Source organism: Gekko japonicus, unplaced genomic scaffold, assembly GCF_001447785.1.
Source record: "Gekko japonicus isolate JY-2015 unplaced genomic scaffold, Gekko_japonicus_V1.1 scaffold82, whole genome shotgun sequence".
Lineage (NCBI taxonomy): Eukaryota > Metazoa > Chordata > Lepidosauria > Squamata > Gekkonidae > Gekko > Gekko japonicus.
Window position 1 is genome coordinate 1,381,903 of NW_015174846.1, and position 14,389 is coordinate 1,396,291.

Here is a 14,389-nt window from a genome sequence, read left to right on the forward strand (position 1 = left end):
CATTGAACAGCCTTAGAAAGTTGCCCTCTCAGGTTTCTTCTATATGGAGATTTGTGTGACTGGGGGAAACATGTAAGGCATGTGGCGACTATGCTGATCTTTATATTGGTTACTGCAGACCCCAGTAAGTTACTGGGGTAAGGGAAGGCTGCAAAATTTGAATCGGTGACTCTAGCATTAAACCCCTGGGCTGGTTAGTCCTTTTTTTTTTCTGGGGACCCCTCCTCCAGCAGCACCTTCATGACAAGTGCAGTAGGTGCCCAGGAAAGCTGCATTTCAGAAACATCCTTAGTTTTGTTCATTGCCTTTAAAGTAGTCTGTGCAACTGGGTGTTGATAAAGACAAATGAGACCACAAAAAGTGTTCTATATGGTCAGTACTGCAAGCATTATTGTCTTGCTGTTATTTTTTGCTGTAAGGAGTAAACATGCTGGCCAGTTCTGTCCGTGTTCACTCAGAAATGGCTCTTGTTGAATCCTGTGGGCCTTAATTTCAAGGAAAGATACTTGGTGTTTTAGCTTAAATGGCTAGAAATTGTTATGCAGTGTTATCCAGACTTCTCATAGTCTTTGCTTGTGTTTTGCAGGACGTTACGCGCTTGTCGTTGCTGGAGATATAGCTGTGTATGCAACTGGAAATGCGAGGCCGACTGGAGGAGCTGGTGCTGTTGCCATGCTTGTGGGTCCAAATGCGCCTCTGATTTTTGAAAGAGGTTAGTTTCCTAACCGCTCTAGCCAAAGCATTCCTTTGACTCTCAGAGCGACAGTACTCCAGCCCCACTTGCTTGTGCAAATAACTGCTCTAGCCTGAAAGAGAAGTACTTATGTGAACATTCTAACATCAGAAGAGAAAAACAGTGCTAAATTTCTCCTCAACTGTCAAGAGGCCAAAGCCTAAGCAGTTTGTTCTGTTGTTTTGTTTCCACAGCTCATGCAGATAGATTTTGTAAATATTAATTTGTTCAAGTGATGTGGCTATTTGTAATATTAAAAATAGTTATCTGTCCTGTTAAACATTCATTCAGGGGACTCTGGCTTACGTTCAAAGGTGTAAATGCTCTCCCCTTCACCACCACCAATATCACCTCTATCACTCCTGGTTCCATAGGCAGCATGTTTAGGAAGGAACTATTTTCTTGAATGCAATATCACATCTGACTCCTTTCTCTAGGACTGCGTGGGACACACATGCAACATGCCTATGACTTCTATAAACCTGATATGGTGTCTGAGTATCCTGTGGTTGATGGGAAACTGTCCATACAATGCTACCTCAGTGCACTGGATCGCTGCTATACTGTCTATCGCAAGAAGATCCGTGCTCAATGGCAAAAAGGTATGTGATACCAAGAAATACTGTTGCAGAACCCAGGACTCTGCTGTCTTTCTTTTGGAGCCTGACTCTTTCCACAGCATCCAGAAAACTGACAGATTTAAAACATTTTCTACTCATGATTGATCTGTCAAGGTTCTTCTGTTGATTTAGGACCACAGTTATTTTGCATCTAAATGCTGTTCACAAACATATCCCATAGCTGTAGGAATAAAGTTGACAAATATCAGACATTTAATAAATCACTAACCTGTCTCTATTCATGACGTCAATACCGGGTAAATTGGTGGAAACCATTATTAAGGAAAGAATTAGTAGGCACATAGATGAATAAAACCTAATAAAGCAGACTCAGCATGGGTTCTGTAAGGGAAGATCTTGTCTCACTAAACTGTTGGTGTTCTTTGAGGGGGTGAACAAACATGTGGACAAGGGGGATCCAAGAGATATTACCTTGACTTCCAGAAAGCTTTTAATAAAGTTCCTCATCAAAGGCTCCTAAGTAAGCTCAAAAATTATGGGATAAAAAGACAAGTCCTTTTATGGATCAAAAACTGGCTAATTAATAGAAAACAGGGAGTGAGTATAAATGGGCAATTTTCTCAGTGGAGGGTGGTAAGCAGTAGGGTACCGCAGGGATCAGTACTTGGTCCACTGTTGTTTAACGTATTCATTAATTATTTGGAGTTGGGAGTAAGCAGTGAAGTGGCTAAATTTGCGGATGATACGAAGTTGTTCAGGGTGGTGAAAACCAGTGAGGATTGTGAGGCACTCCAAAGGGATCTGTCAAAGATGGGCGTGTGTGACTGCAGTAAAGAAGGCCAATGCTATGCTGGGGATTATTAGGAAGGGTATTGAAAACAATATCATATTGCCCCTTTATAAATCAATGGTGCGACCTCATTTGGAATACTGTGTGCAGTTCTGGGCACCACACCTTAAAAAGGATATTATAGCTTTGGAAAAAGTGCAGAAAAGGGCAACTCGAATGATAAAAGGGTTGGAACACTTTCCCTATGAGGAAAGGTTAAAGCGCTTAGGGCTCTTTAGCTTGGAGAAACAACGACTGAGGGGTGACATGATTGAGGTTTATAAGATTATGCATGGGATAGAGCAGGTAGAGAAAGAGGTACTTTTCTCCCTTTCTCACAATACAAGAACTCGTGGGCACTCAATGAGATTGCTGAGCGGGCAGGTTAGAACGGATAAAATGAAGTACGTCTTCACCCAAAGAGTGATTAACACATGGAATTCACTGCCACAGGAAGTGGTGGCAGCTACAAACATGGATGGCTTCAAAAGGGAATTAGATAAGCATATGGAGCAGAGGTCCATCAGTGGCTCTTAGCCACAAGGTATAGATAGGGGCTCTGGGGCAAGTGATGCTCTGTCTTCTTGGTGCTTGGGGGGGGGGTCAACAGTGGGAGGGCCACTGGTGGACCTCCTTATGGCACCTGGTATTTTTGGCCACTGTGTGACAGAGTGTTGGAGTAGATGGGCCTTTGGCCTGATCCAACATTGGCGTCTCTTTATGTTCTTATGTTCTTATAGTCTGTTTCTACCATTGGGGGGTATGATGTCCGCACTTTTAAGGCAGGGGTGTCAATCTTGGGGATTTCATCAGGGCTTTTAGAGGCCTTCACCTGCAGCAGCCATTCCAACACTTCAGTTAAACTTTAAGAGCTATGAAATAAATGTCTTGGGGGGGTAATAGAATGACTTGTTTGGGATTCAGTAGCAACCATTGGCATCAACCTGTTGATCTCCTTCTATTCACTCTAAGGCAGGTAATCTATGTTGCCAAAAATACAGCACAGTAGAGTGTATCATAACAGAGATCTGTTCAAGTAGTGTTAGCATTTTTCAGGGGGAGGAGGGAATGTGTGTGACAAGTGACATTTGCTATATGTTGGCTTTGTGATACGCCTACCAATTTGAGCGTTATAGCTCTGCTCTCCTTTGTGGACTCTGTGCTGCCATAATGCAGGAATTCTGTCTGTGCAACTTAGGCTCCAGAACATTCCAGCATTTCAGCTCAGGAGCGGTCATCTTCTCCCCCACCACCAGTGCCTGCACATGCAATCCTATGACCTGTCCCGTGAGCTAAACATGGTCCAGAACACAGAGATACAAGCACGTGTTAGGGCTTCACAGTAGGCTTTAAAAAAAGCTGGTAGGATTTAAAGAACTGAGAATGGGGTAGAAGAAAATGTATAATTGACCAAACATCTTTTTTTTTTTTGCTTCCTTCTCCAGAGGGAATTGACAAAGAGTTCAACTTGAATGATTTTGGCTTCATAGTCTTTCACTCTCCATACTGCAAGCTTGTGCAGAAATCAGTAGCTCGTCTGTTGCTGAATGACTTCCTTAGTGATCAGACACTGATGAAAGAAAATGGGATCTACAGTGGTCTGGAAGCTTTTAGGTAAATTGCTCAAGCTGACGTAATTCTGGAACTGGTATCTGGAAGTGTTACTGCACTCTCTTCTTACAGTAGTACAAAGGTTGATGCCTTGCTGATGTGTGTATATACAGATATACAAACCGCAAGGGTAGACCATCAAAAAAATTCATGAATTTCATAAGTTACCAGTAGATATCAGTCTATTGCAACATAATTACAGTCAATTAATAAAGTAGAATTGGTGGATTTTTCTACTTGAATTGTTATACCTTCTCTTGTTAAATGCTTTGTATTGCAATTGTTTTTGAATTGTGACCACCAATTCTACTTTATTAATTGACTGTAATTATGTCAAGTGGTTAAGATGCTGAACTGCAGATCGGAAGGTCGGTAGTTCAGCAGTTCGAGACCCGAGTGCAGCAAGATGGAGTTAGCTCCCGTCTCTGGTCCCAGCTCCTGCCAACCTAGCAGTTCGAAAGCAAGAAATTGCAAGTAGATAAATAGGTACTGCTTCAGTGGTAAGGTAACAGCGTTCTGTGTGCCTCACCGTTTAGTCATGCCAGCCACATGATCACGGAAATGTCTTTGGACAGCGCTGGCTCTTCGGCTTGGAAATGGAGATGAGCACCACATCCCTAGAGTTGGATTCAACTGTCTTTCGAGCAAGGGAAACCTTTACCTTTTACCTTTATCTAATTATGTTGCAATAGACTGATGTCTACTGGTAACTTGTGAAATTTGTGATTTTTTTTAATGGTATTCCGTTGCAGTTTGTATTTCTGTATATCACATGTGCTTGGGGTCCCTATTGTTTGACTTGCTGATGTGTGTAGCAGAAATATGAAGCTGCCTTATCCTGAATCAGTCCCTTGGTCCATCAAGGTCAGTATTGTCTACTCAGACTGGCAGCAGCTCTCCCAAGTCTCAGGCTGAGGTCTTTCACATCACATCATCAACTACCTGATCCTTTTAACTGGAGATGCCAGGGACTGAACCTGGGACCTTCTGCATGCCAAGCATATACTTTTCCACTGAGCCATAGCCCCTCCCCACTAATATTTACAATTGCAGATTATAGGTATTTTGTTAATTTGTTAAAGGGTAGAGTTGTTCATACTGGTTTCAAAAAAATGTGTCTAAAAGCTAAGTTAATATCGACTAATAAAAGTTCTTGAAACTGAAGGTTAATTAATGGTGGTGGGTGTCTTGCAATGTATGACTTCTCAGATTCAAGCTGTGCATTCTTTTTTAGCAGACAATGTTCTAATCATTAAGGAATGAGCTTGATTAAAGGACAAAACTAACACATCACACTTGGGTAGCTTCAAAAGAACTAGTAAAAATATCTAATAGTGCTGATATCTAGTAGTGTAGATGCTAGCTTTCAAAAGCTAGGTTTTCCTTAGATTCCATAACCTCCCTCTCATCTAGAATTTTCTCAGATTGTCTTACTGCATAACACTTCTGAAATTTTCATGCTTCTCCTCAGGGATGTAAAACTGGAAGACACTTACTTTGACCGGGATGTGGAGAAAGCTTTCATGAAGGCCAGTGCTGAGATGTTCAACCAGAAAACCAAAGCTTCCTTACTTGTATCCAATCAGAATGGGAATATGTACACACCTTCAGTCTATGGCTGCCTTGCTTCTCTCTTAGCTCAGTAAGTATGAACTTAGGCTGTTAAGGTGGCTGTGACTGACTTCAGCTACTAGACTCTTAAAGGCTGGACTTAGAGCCAAAACCACACAACCTGCTTGTATAAAAGTAGTGTTAAGTGTTTTTAAGCATGTACAGAGTGCTTTTCCTCTTGCCACTGAATAACTAATACTTACATTCACATATCAGAGGAAAGGAGTTCCTGGAGAGGGGAAATAATTCCCAGACTGTCTTGAGGCCCCACGCTTCTCATCTAATTTATGTATTAAATAAGAAAAGAAAGTAAGCAACTTCTAAAGATTTGCACACAGCACCACAAAAAGTGTATGATCGTGTGTTCTAAACCATACCGTAGATGAGTTACAAAATGGGAACATGGTGAGTTAAATATAGCATGAATACCTCTTAACAGTAGAGAGGTATTCAGTGCTGCTTACACTGGACAGATGAAGGGTATTCTGCTATGGGGATAGCAACAACCATGGATTGCACCACCCAAAATTTTATGTCCTTGCAGTGGGGCATCCAGAATGTGTGGGCTGCTCATAAGTGTTGTTGCAGCTTTGCCAACTTCAAAGGAACTAAGCCTAGCAGGCTGCTTTTTTGCAGTGGCTCTGTATAAGGCATACACTGCCATCTATTCTCTTGTGACTCCCCTGAATGCACTTAGGTGGTGGTCCGGTGGAACTGAAAAAAATGTACCCACTAGGAATTTCCACCTGAAAAGCCCCGGCTAAAACCTTGAAGACAATTACATTGTCCTTTTATGGCTCTGTGTTCTGCAACTGTAAGAGGGTACAGGATGTTCTCTGAAGAGCCTGCAGGCATGTGGGATTGGAAGCTCATTATCAAGAGCAGCTGGCATTAAGGATGTACAAACAAGGAGAAAAGGGGAAGTGTGGCTCTGATGTGGACTCTGATTAGAGTGAGCTAACTAAACTTTACAAACCAATATCCAGGAAACAAGGTCATGGAGTTTAAGATTTCCCTAATTGACTGGTTATTGTTTGTCTTCTGTGTAGGTACTCTCCTCAACAATTGGCAGGGCAGAGGATTGGCATCTTCTCTTATGGCTCTGGGTTTGCTGCTACCCTGTATTCTGTCAAAGTTACCCAAGATGCAACCCCTGGTGAGTTACAAAGGCTTCGAATGTACATCTGACCGTTGCATCACTGATCATTGTACAGCCAGTGCTAGCTCCTGTTGGGAATGCCTGCAGGTTGAAGAAGCAAAGATTCTCTTAGCAGTAGTTGTGACTTGCTCCGTTTGTATGCTCTGAGAATCTGGCAGTTTGAGAATGTCTGCTTTCATCTTAAAAACAAAATTGCTGGACCTTATAGCTACAGAGATGGACCAAGAATGTAAGTATGATGAACTTGGAAGATGGGGGAGTAGCTGAAGAACATTTCCAGTGGACAGAAAGCAGGGCTTTTAAGGCCTTCCAGCTCCTTACCCCTCCCGATGACAAAATCAGAATGAACTACTCAAAAGAAATACGCAAAGTTTGAATGTTTCTTTTCTGGTAAAGACTACTATAGAACTTCAGAGAGGGCTTCAGTCGCAAATGCTCAAATGCTAATATAAGGGAACAAGTGGGGAATCCATAAAGACTTGGGGAAGGGCATCTCATTTCCCCCTCCCCCACTGTTCCCGCTTTCCCTTCCCTGGATGCCCCCATAGCCTCTATACTTTCCCCACTGCCTTCTCCTTCTGAGCTACCAGCCCAATCTACCTTTATCACCCACCCTCAGTCTTCATTTTCCCCTCCTTCCTTACCCCTGGCAGAGTCTGGCAAAGTTGCACAATGCCAGCTCCTGGGCCAGGTCCAATTGCATGGTGGGGAACCCTCCAGAACTGGTGCTGGCACCTCACTTTCCCCTGTATTTCCCTCCCTGCTTCCTTCCCTCTTCTTACCCAATAACAAACCCATTTTATCTGCCCCCCATCTTGAGCTATATTTATTATTTATTTACTGTATTTATATTGTAAAGTCACATTGTGCCTTTCTACACAATGTGGAGCTTGCATCATTATCTTCTATTTGATCTTCACAACAATCCTGTTTATGTGGTAGGTTAGGCTGAATTGTGTGACTGACCCACGGTCACCCAGCTAGATTCCATGGCAGTGTAGTGATTTGAACCTGGATCCCCCAGGTTCGAGTCTGAAACTGTAGTCACTGCATCATACTGGCTTTCATGTGCTGGCTGCTGTTAAACAGTACCAAGCAGTCAGTTGTGCAAGTCAGGTGGCAACAAGTTGCCTGGTGATTGCTGTCAGGCCTGGCCCCAATGAGTTATCCCTCAAAAGCCAAAACAGCCCTGCAAAGGGCCTTGTTCCCTCCTCCTGCTTGCTGACAAAAACCAAAGCTTCAACTGGCAATACTGTTGTGGCTGCCTAGCAATGGCCAGAGAGAGCATTTGTTTCTTAAAGCTACAGGTGCTGCTTCTGTTATTTTGGAGGTTTTAACTCCCCTGTTGGATTTTTGAGAGAGAGTTCATATTTTTGAGAAAATATAGAATGGTGTGTAGAATGGCCTGTCTTGTCTGTTCATGGCTCCAGTCTCCAGATTTGTATGCACAGATGTGGCCATGTTGAGAATTAGATATATTGACGTTACTATTACAACACACAATTCCATACAGTCGTGTCAGCTATTGATACTAACAACTGTAGGTAAAGAAATGACTCCTTGTCATTAGAAATTGTGAATTGTCTAGATGGGTCCTTAAACATACACATGGCTAGGCAGAATTTTAACAGCATTTAGAGGCAACTTCCTCTATGTGAGGCATGTAGGAAGACTTTCTGAAAAGTTTTGCCATGGCTCAGTGGTAGAGCATCCGTTCAGTCCCTGGCATCTCCAGCTAAAAGGATCAGGTAGGAGGTGATGTGAAAGACCTGTGACTGTGACACTAGAGAGCCAGCTGCCAGTCTGAGTAGACAATACTGACTTTTATGGATCAAGGGTCTGATTCAGCATCAGGCAGCTTAATGTGTTCTGCATTGCCTGTGACGTTGGTGTTGCATCTCATTGCATCGTTGGCATAATATCCTTTCATTATCCTTCATCTTATATATCCATCCCACTCTTCCTCCTAGGAGCTCACAGTGGTATACATGAACGGGGTGAACCCATTTCCCCCCCTCACAACAGACCTGTGAGATAGTTGGGCTGAGAGGGAATAACTGGCCCAAGATCACCCAGTGGCCCTCACAATCCATAGCAGGCATTTGAACACACCTCTCCACCGCCCTGGTCTGATACTCTTAACTGTGTAGCCACACTTGGGTCTCTTGCCATGTTGCTATTATGTCTTGTAATGCTGGCACACGTATTATTAGCAATTGAACCTTTTGGTACAGACCAATGCCTAATGTAATCCTTCTTGAATACTTGGGATATGGCTTGCTCTGCCCTGGTTCAACAAATCTTTAGCTTTTATTATTTGGATTTGTCGGCTAACTGCATTGCAACATGGGCATGGAGCAGACCATAAAGATAACAGGAGACAATAAAGTAGACAGTAAAGATATGCTCTTCAAAGTTTCCGGAACTATTTTCCACTGTCCAGTTGTGATGCTGTTATTTACAAAATACTGAACAGTCTTTCTAGAGAACGTAATAACTATTACTTTGTATTGCAGGTTCTTCTTTGGATAAAATAACAGCGAGCCTGTCTGATCTGAAAGCAAGGCTCGACTCAAGGAAGTGTATCTTGCCAGAAGTGTTTGCAGAAAACATGATGCTCCGGCAGGAGACTCATCACTTAGGTGAGTGGGAAAGGCGGGGAGGAGTCTGTGTTGTGGGATTAAGTTCAGCAAACATGTAGCATGAGTCAGTGATAAAGGGGATCCTGGCACTTATTTCCCTCTTTTAAAAAATGAGGCCAGCTAGCTTGTGAGCCCTCGTTTCTCAGGAAAGATGAACTGCCTGTCTAGCATTGAGAGGTCTCAAGTCTGTGGGTCCAGCAGGAAGAGCAACTGTATCTGCTGCCAGATAAGACTTGTGTAAGACAGATTGGGGGGGCGGGGTATTACAGTCTTCTTAACTTCTGAAGTCTACAGCAGAGTGATTTTGCATAGTACTTAAGCACCTGAGAACATGTGCCAGTGCTGAAATGGAAAGCACACGTGCATTGTGCTTCCTGCATCCCCGCTCACAGTATAATATGCCAAGGGAGAAGTTTCTTCTTCATAGATAGGGTTGCGTCAGGTACTCACGGGACAGATAGTGAAACTTGCCCCATTCATGCTTCCCTTCCAGTGTCAAAATGACTCACTCACACTTTCCATTTTTGCTCCCATGTTGCGTGTGAAACTGGTCTCTCTTTACTGCTATTAAGAGCAAGTTTTTAAATAGTTCTGGCTGGCCCGATGGACTGCAGGCAAGGTCTATGGTAATGCTGACACCAGGGATGAACTGCTTAAGGAATTTTGTCTGTCCTTTTTTTTTTTTTTAATAGCCAACTATACTCCGCAATGTTCTGTGGATGATCTCAGTGAGGGAACATGGTACTTGGTGCAAGTGGATGAAAAACACAGAAGAACATACGCTCGCCGCCCCTTTCTGGGTGATGGGCCATTGGAAGCAGGAGTTGAAGTTGTTCATCTGGGCCTTGCTCATGAGGTAAGTCTAATCCTCTGTTTTTAAATTCCATGATCAGGTGCACATCTAACAGAGCTGATAGTAAACCTGCTCCTGATTTCACCACCATCTTCCCCTCCCTCCCCCACTAACTGCTTTGAAAGTACCAGAAGGGAGGATTTCTGTAACCAGATACGCAGCTGAGCTAGTGTGGCTTAGTACAGTAAAAGCTTTGTTTGCCACTTGAGTATCCAGAATACTCAGAAGACAGGCTCCTCCCCCTCAGCCACCATACCCCTGTCTCTGGCATGTGTTTCCTGCCTCTTTAGCCAAGCAGCTCGTTGTCACTGGACTTTGGACAGCCGGTGCTGCTGGCTGACATCCTCCTCTGATGTCACTTCCCTCCTCAACCTGCCTTGAGTGGTCGGGAGTCAGCTTTGCTGGGTAACTCCCAGGCAGCCTGCTGCCTAGGATAAGTGTGGCTCGGGGGGAAGAGTCTCGCCGGGTGTGGGGCTATCACCATTGCATTCTCAAAGGAGTGGGGTTTAGAATCATAGAGTTGGAAGGGACCTCCAGGGCCATCTCGTCCAACCCCCTGCACAAGGCAGGAAATTCACAAATACCTCCCCCCCCCCACACACACACACCCAGTGACCGCTGTTCCATGCCCAGAAGATGAATAAAAACCTCCAGGATCCCTGGCCAAACCGGCCTGGAGGAAAATTGCCTCCTGACCCCGAAGTGACAATCAGCATCGCCATCCAGCCTCTGTTTGAAAACCTCCAAAGAAGGCAAGCCCACCACCTCCCGAGGAAGCCTGTTCCACAGAGGAACCGCCCTAGCTGTCAGGAAGTTCTTCCTAATGTTTAGCTGAACACTCTTCTGATTTAATTTCAACCCACTGGTTCTGGTCCCAACCTTCTAGGGCAACAGAAAACAACTCCACACCATCCTCTATAGGACAGCCCTTCAAGTACTTGAAGAGGGTTATCATATCACCTCTCAGTCGTCTCCTCTCCAGGCTAAACATACCCAGCTCCTTCAGCCTTTCCTCACAGGACTTGGTCTCCAGACCCCTCACCCTCTTTGTTTGGTCACTGTGGCTTCCTTGGGGTAGGGCAGAGTGATAAGCTTAAATAACTGGCACGTTTGATTCACTGGTAACCCTCATTCCCTATGAAGGCCAGATAACAAAACTTTTACTGTAATCAGGGTCTAAGAAGGCCACGGTTCAAATCCTCACTCTTGGGCCGGTTAGCGTGATCTAAATCATGGGGTTGTAGTGAGCATGAAGTGGAAGGCGACCGTGAATGCTGCCCATCTCATGAGATCATGCTGCTGTTCTCAGACAGTTCCACACGTCCATATAGTCTGTGTCCAACACTGAACATTTCCCGAAGATCGATTGGCATTGTCTCTGTTGTTAATGCGGTGTAGATTCCAACAGCAAAGTTGTCTGGGGTTTTCCTTGTTGCCTGCTTGTGTAAGAAAACCCTAAGGAGAGGAACTGGCAATTCTGCTTGAAATCGTGTGTTCTAATCCGTGGCTTCTTTTCAATTCCTCCTTTAGCATATCCCAAGCCCTGCCAAGAAGGTGCCAAGGATCCCTGGAAAAACAGACTCTGAAGTAGTTGCTGTTTCCCTTTCCAATGGGGAGCATTAAGATACCTCTGTGAGGTGGGAGTTGGGGAAAAAAGATTAACGAGGGGTGGGGAACGTACAAGGGATTAACTGTCGTTACTCATATTCTGCTGTACAGTACTGCTTAGTTGGAGCATGAAAAAAAATCAATCTCGAGGCCCTCTCTTAATGACGCGGTTTGCTGACGCATATTGTTTCATAACACTAAAAAAAATTGGCAAGGTTTTTAGAAAAGAAAGGACCAAAGGCTGTTTCTGAGGATTATTGGTTTTAAAAATATTGGTCGGAATAGGTACTTTTAATTTAGGCTCAGGAAAAAAAGGAAAAAAAGACACCACCAGTTGTGCTTCTCCTGCCTCTTGTTTTTAATAAATCTCTGCAAATTTTGTAAAATACGCCTCCAGGGAGGAACCGAGTCTTTTAAAAAGCCATTGTTGAGAAAAATTAACCTGACCTAAAGCCATTTGTGAGACTTTTTACGAAATCTTAAAAGTTAGGGGCGTTGCGTGCCTTAACGGTGTAAGCACCCAGTCTCTTAAATGCAAGCGTTGTTCCACTCCTTCAAATGGCTCATGGTTTTGAAGGGTAGAGGGAACAACTGGCTTGTTTTTCAAGGTGCTGTTAATTGGAGAGACCTTTCCCAATTGCCATTATTGGTACAGCCCTTATCGGAAAGCTGGAGGTCTGAGATTTAACTGATTTTTATTTGGTTTTCAACTGTGTGCCCTCATCCTAGCAACTACCTTTCCTTCTGCACTGTATTTATTTGCTGTGCTGGCTAAGCTAAGGAATACACACACACACTTTGGGGCAAACAGTTCCTTTTCCCCTAGAACTGCTCATGGCAGACTATTGAAACGGTGACGCTCTCTTGCCTCTTAGGAGGAACTGTGGCAAGCTAGCGAACTCTGAACTTCACATGTAATCTTTTATAAAGGTTACTCGAGAGCTCGCTTTCTAAACTTGGCCTTTCAAATGATACAAAGAGTTTGTCGAAACTTCCATCCCAAGAACAGTTCTTGTTCACCTTGGAACTTCTTGCTCCTCGAGCCTGTCCTTCTGTATGTGGTGGGATCCTATTGCAATAGTTGTGATTCTGAACTCCTGTACATAGCTTCATGCTTCAGGCTCCCTATTTAAAACATCCTAAGCCTCTGCAGGAGCATGGGGAGATACCATTCTCAGAATGCTTATTGCAGGGCAGGCCTCTATAGCCTGTGACCCTCCAAACCAAACTGCAGCCAACCAGCTATGTACGGTGGCCAGCCAGGGACTTGATAAGCCTCTGTTAGCTACCAGTAGTAGAGCCCTTGTTGGGGCTGCATTTGGCAGCGTGATCTCATGAGATGGTCAGAAGTTGTGTAGGACCTTTCTTGAGAATGATTCTCTTGTCTGACTCTGAAGTCTGTCAGCAGAAGTGCTGTGATCAGTGCAATTTGAACACCGTTCAAGGAACAAGTGTGGTATACAGAAGCTCCCTGGGAGTGACCGGTGAGCAAGTTGGGGGTCAGCTTGGATGAACACTGGAATCAAAGGAGGGGAAAGCGCCTGGCTTGTAAAATACATTGCATTTACATTTACGCTTACTCAGTTTTGTCTTTGTTTTTATTTTCCTGTGAAATTCATCCAAAAGAGCTTTGTCTAAAAAGAAAAGAAAAGAAAGGCTTACAGAGTTAGTGCGTCTCGTGCTAAGTTACAAGATGCAGGGTTTGGGTGTAATGTAGTATCTCGTTTTCTTTTTTTAAAAAAAGGCTGTCACTGACTAAAATGGAATAATGGACATCTGTACAGCGTGTTTAGATGAAATGTTTTGACCTAACGTGACTTGAGAAAAGCGGTCTGAAGTGCTGTGGCTGAAGCATGGCAAAGGGTACAAGCTGGGTGGGGTGGGGGTGTTTGGTTCTCACATTGCCTGATGTGTATCGAGTCCATTGCAGGCAATGGACAAGGCCAAGAGCCGCAGCACAAAATTAACCTTTATAAACCTCACAAAACTATGAGGCAGACGCCTTGTAAAATAAACTTTGAGCTATTTGAATGACCTGTGTGGTGGCCCATGTTTTGTTTCTGGGTCCCGTACGAGCCGGACCATCAGGACTTGAGTCCAGTTGCATCTTGTACTTTCTTTTTGTTGCGTCCGTCACCCAATACATGGCTCTTTTAAAATTTGAGAAATTAGCTGTCCTCTGCATTTGCAAAAGAAAACTGGGAGGGGGGTTAACACTTTTCCCTGTCTTGCTGTTTTCTCTTGCAAAAGCCACCCTTGAACCATATGCCTTCTTTTCGGCAGCTGTTCAAACGACAATGGTGGGAAAGAGTTAAAGCTCCCATCTCCCCATCCTCTCCTCCCTCTGCAGCTGCAGCTTCTGGGGCAGACTTTTCAGATTAAACATATTCTTGAAAGAAATCATTCTGACCCCAGGCAGCAGATGTACCAGTTAATCAGTGGAATCATCACAAAGTTGCTGCTCTGACTACCTTGTTCTCTCTGCTGCTTGGGGGTGGGAGTGTGTGTGCATAGGGAAAACAACCTAAACCTTAAATAGCCTAGAACAAACCAAACCTAAAACCACCTAACCCATACAGTCTGGGCTCTCTGAAATGCACACAACTGGACTGCATCCCCAACTGAGTCTGCTTTCTCAGAACTTAAAGGCACATGGAGTTTACTGGGATTTGTTCCCTAAATATTGGTATTCAAGGTTTTAGCTGTCGCCTTTCCCCAGAACTCAAGGGACCTAATTTAGGGGTGATGCAGAACTCATAAGG

General features: G+C 44.0%; 1 protein-coding gene across 3 annotated transcripts in view; it reads left to right on the top strand.

Moving 5' to 3' along the window:
- HMGCS1 (3-hydroxy-3-methylglutaryl-CoA synthase 1) overlaps window positions 1-11,942 on the top strand; it is a 33,207-nt gene extending 21,265 nt beyond the window's left edge. For all 3 annotated transcript variants that reach the window (XM_015424485.1, XM_015424486.1, XM_015424484.1), the window contains exons 3-10: window positions 587-712; window positions 1,171-1,335; window positions 3,589-3,757; window positions 5,226-5,396; window positions 6,415-6,521; window positions 9,041-9,166; window positions 9,859-10,022; window positions 11,550-11,942. In XM_015424485.1, coding sequence (XP_015279971.1) covers window positions 587-712; window positions 1,171-1,335; window positions 3,589-3,757; window positions 5,226-5,396; window positions 6,415-6,521; window positions 9,041-9,166; window positions 9,859-10,022; window positions 11,550-11,642 — 1,121 coding nt within the window. In that variant the 3' untranslated portion in view covers window positions 11,643-11,942. The remainder of the gene's footprint in view (window positions 1-586; window positions 713-1,170; window positions 1,336-3,588; window positions 3,758-5,225; window positions 5,397-6,414; window positions 6,522-9,040; window positions 9,167-9,858; window positions 10,023-11,549) is intronic.
- Window positions 11,943-14,389: the final 2,447 nt, after the last annotated feature.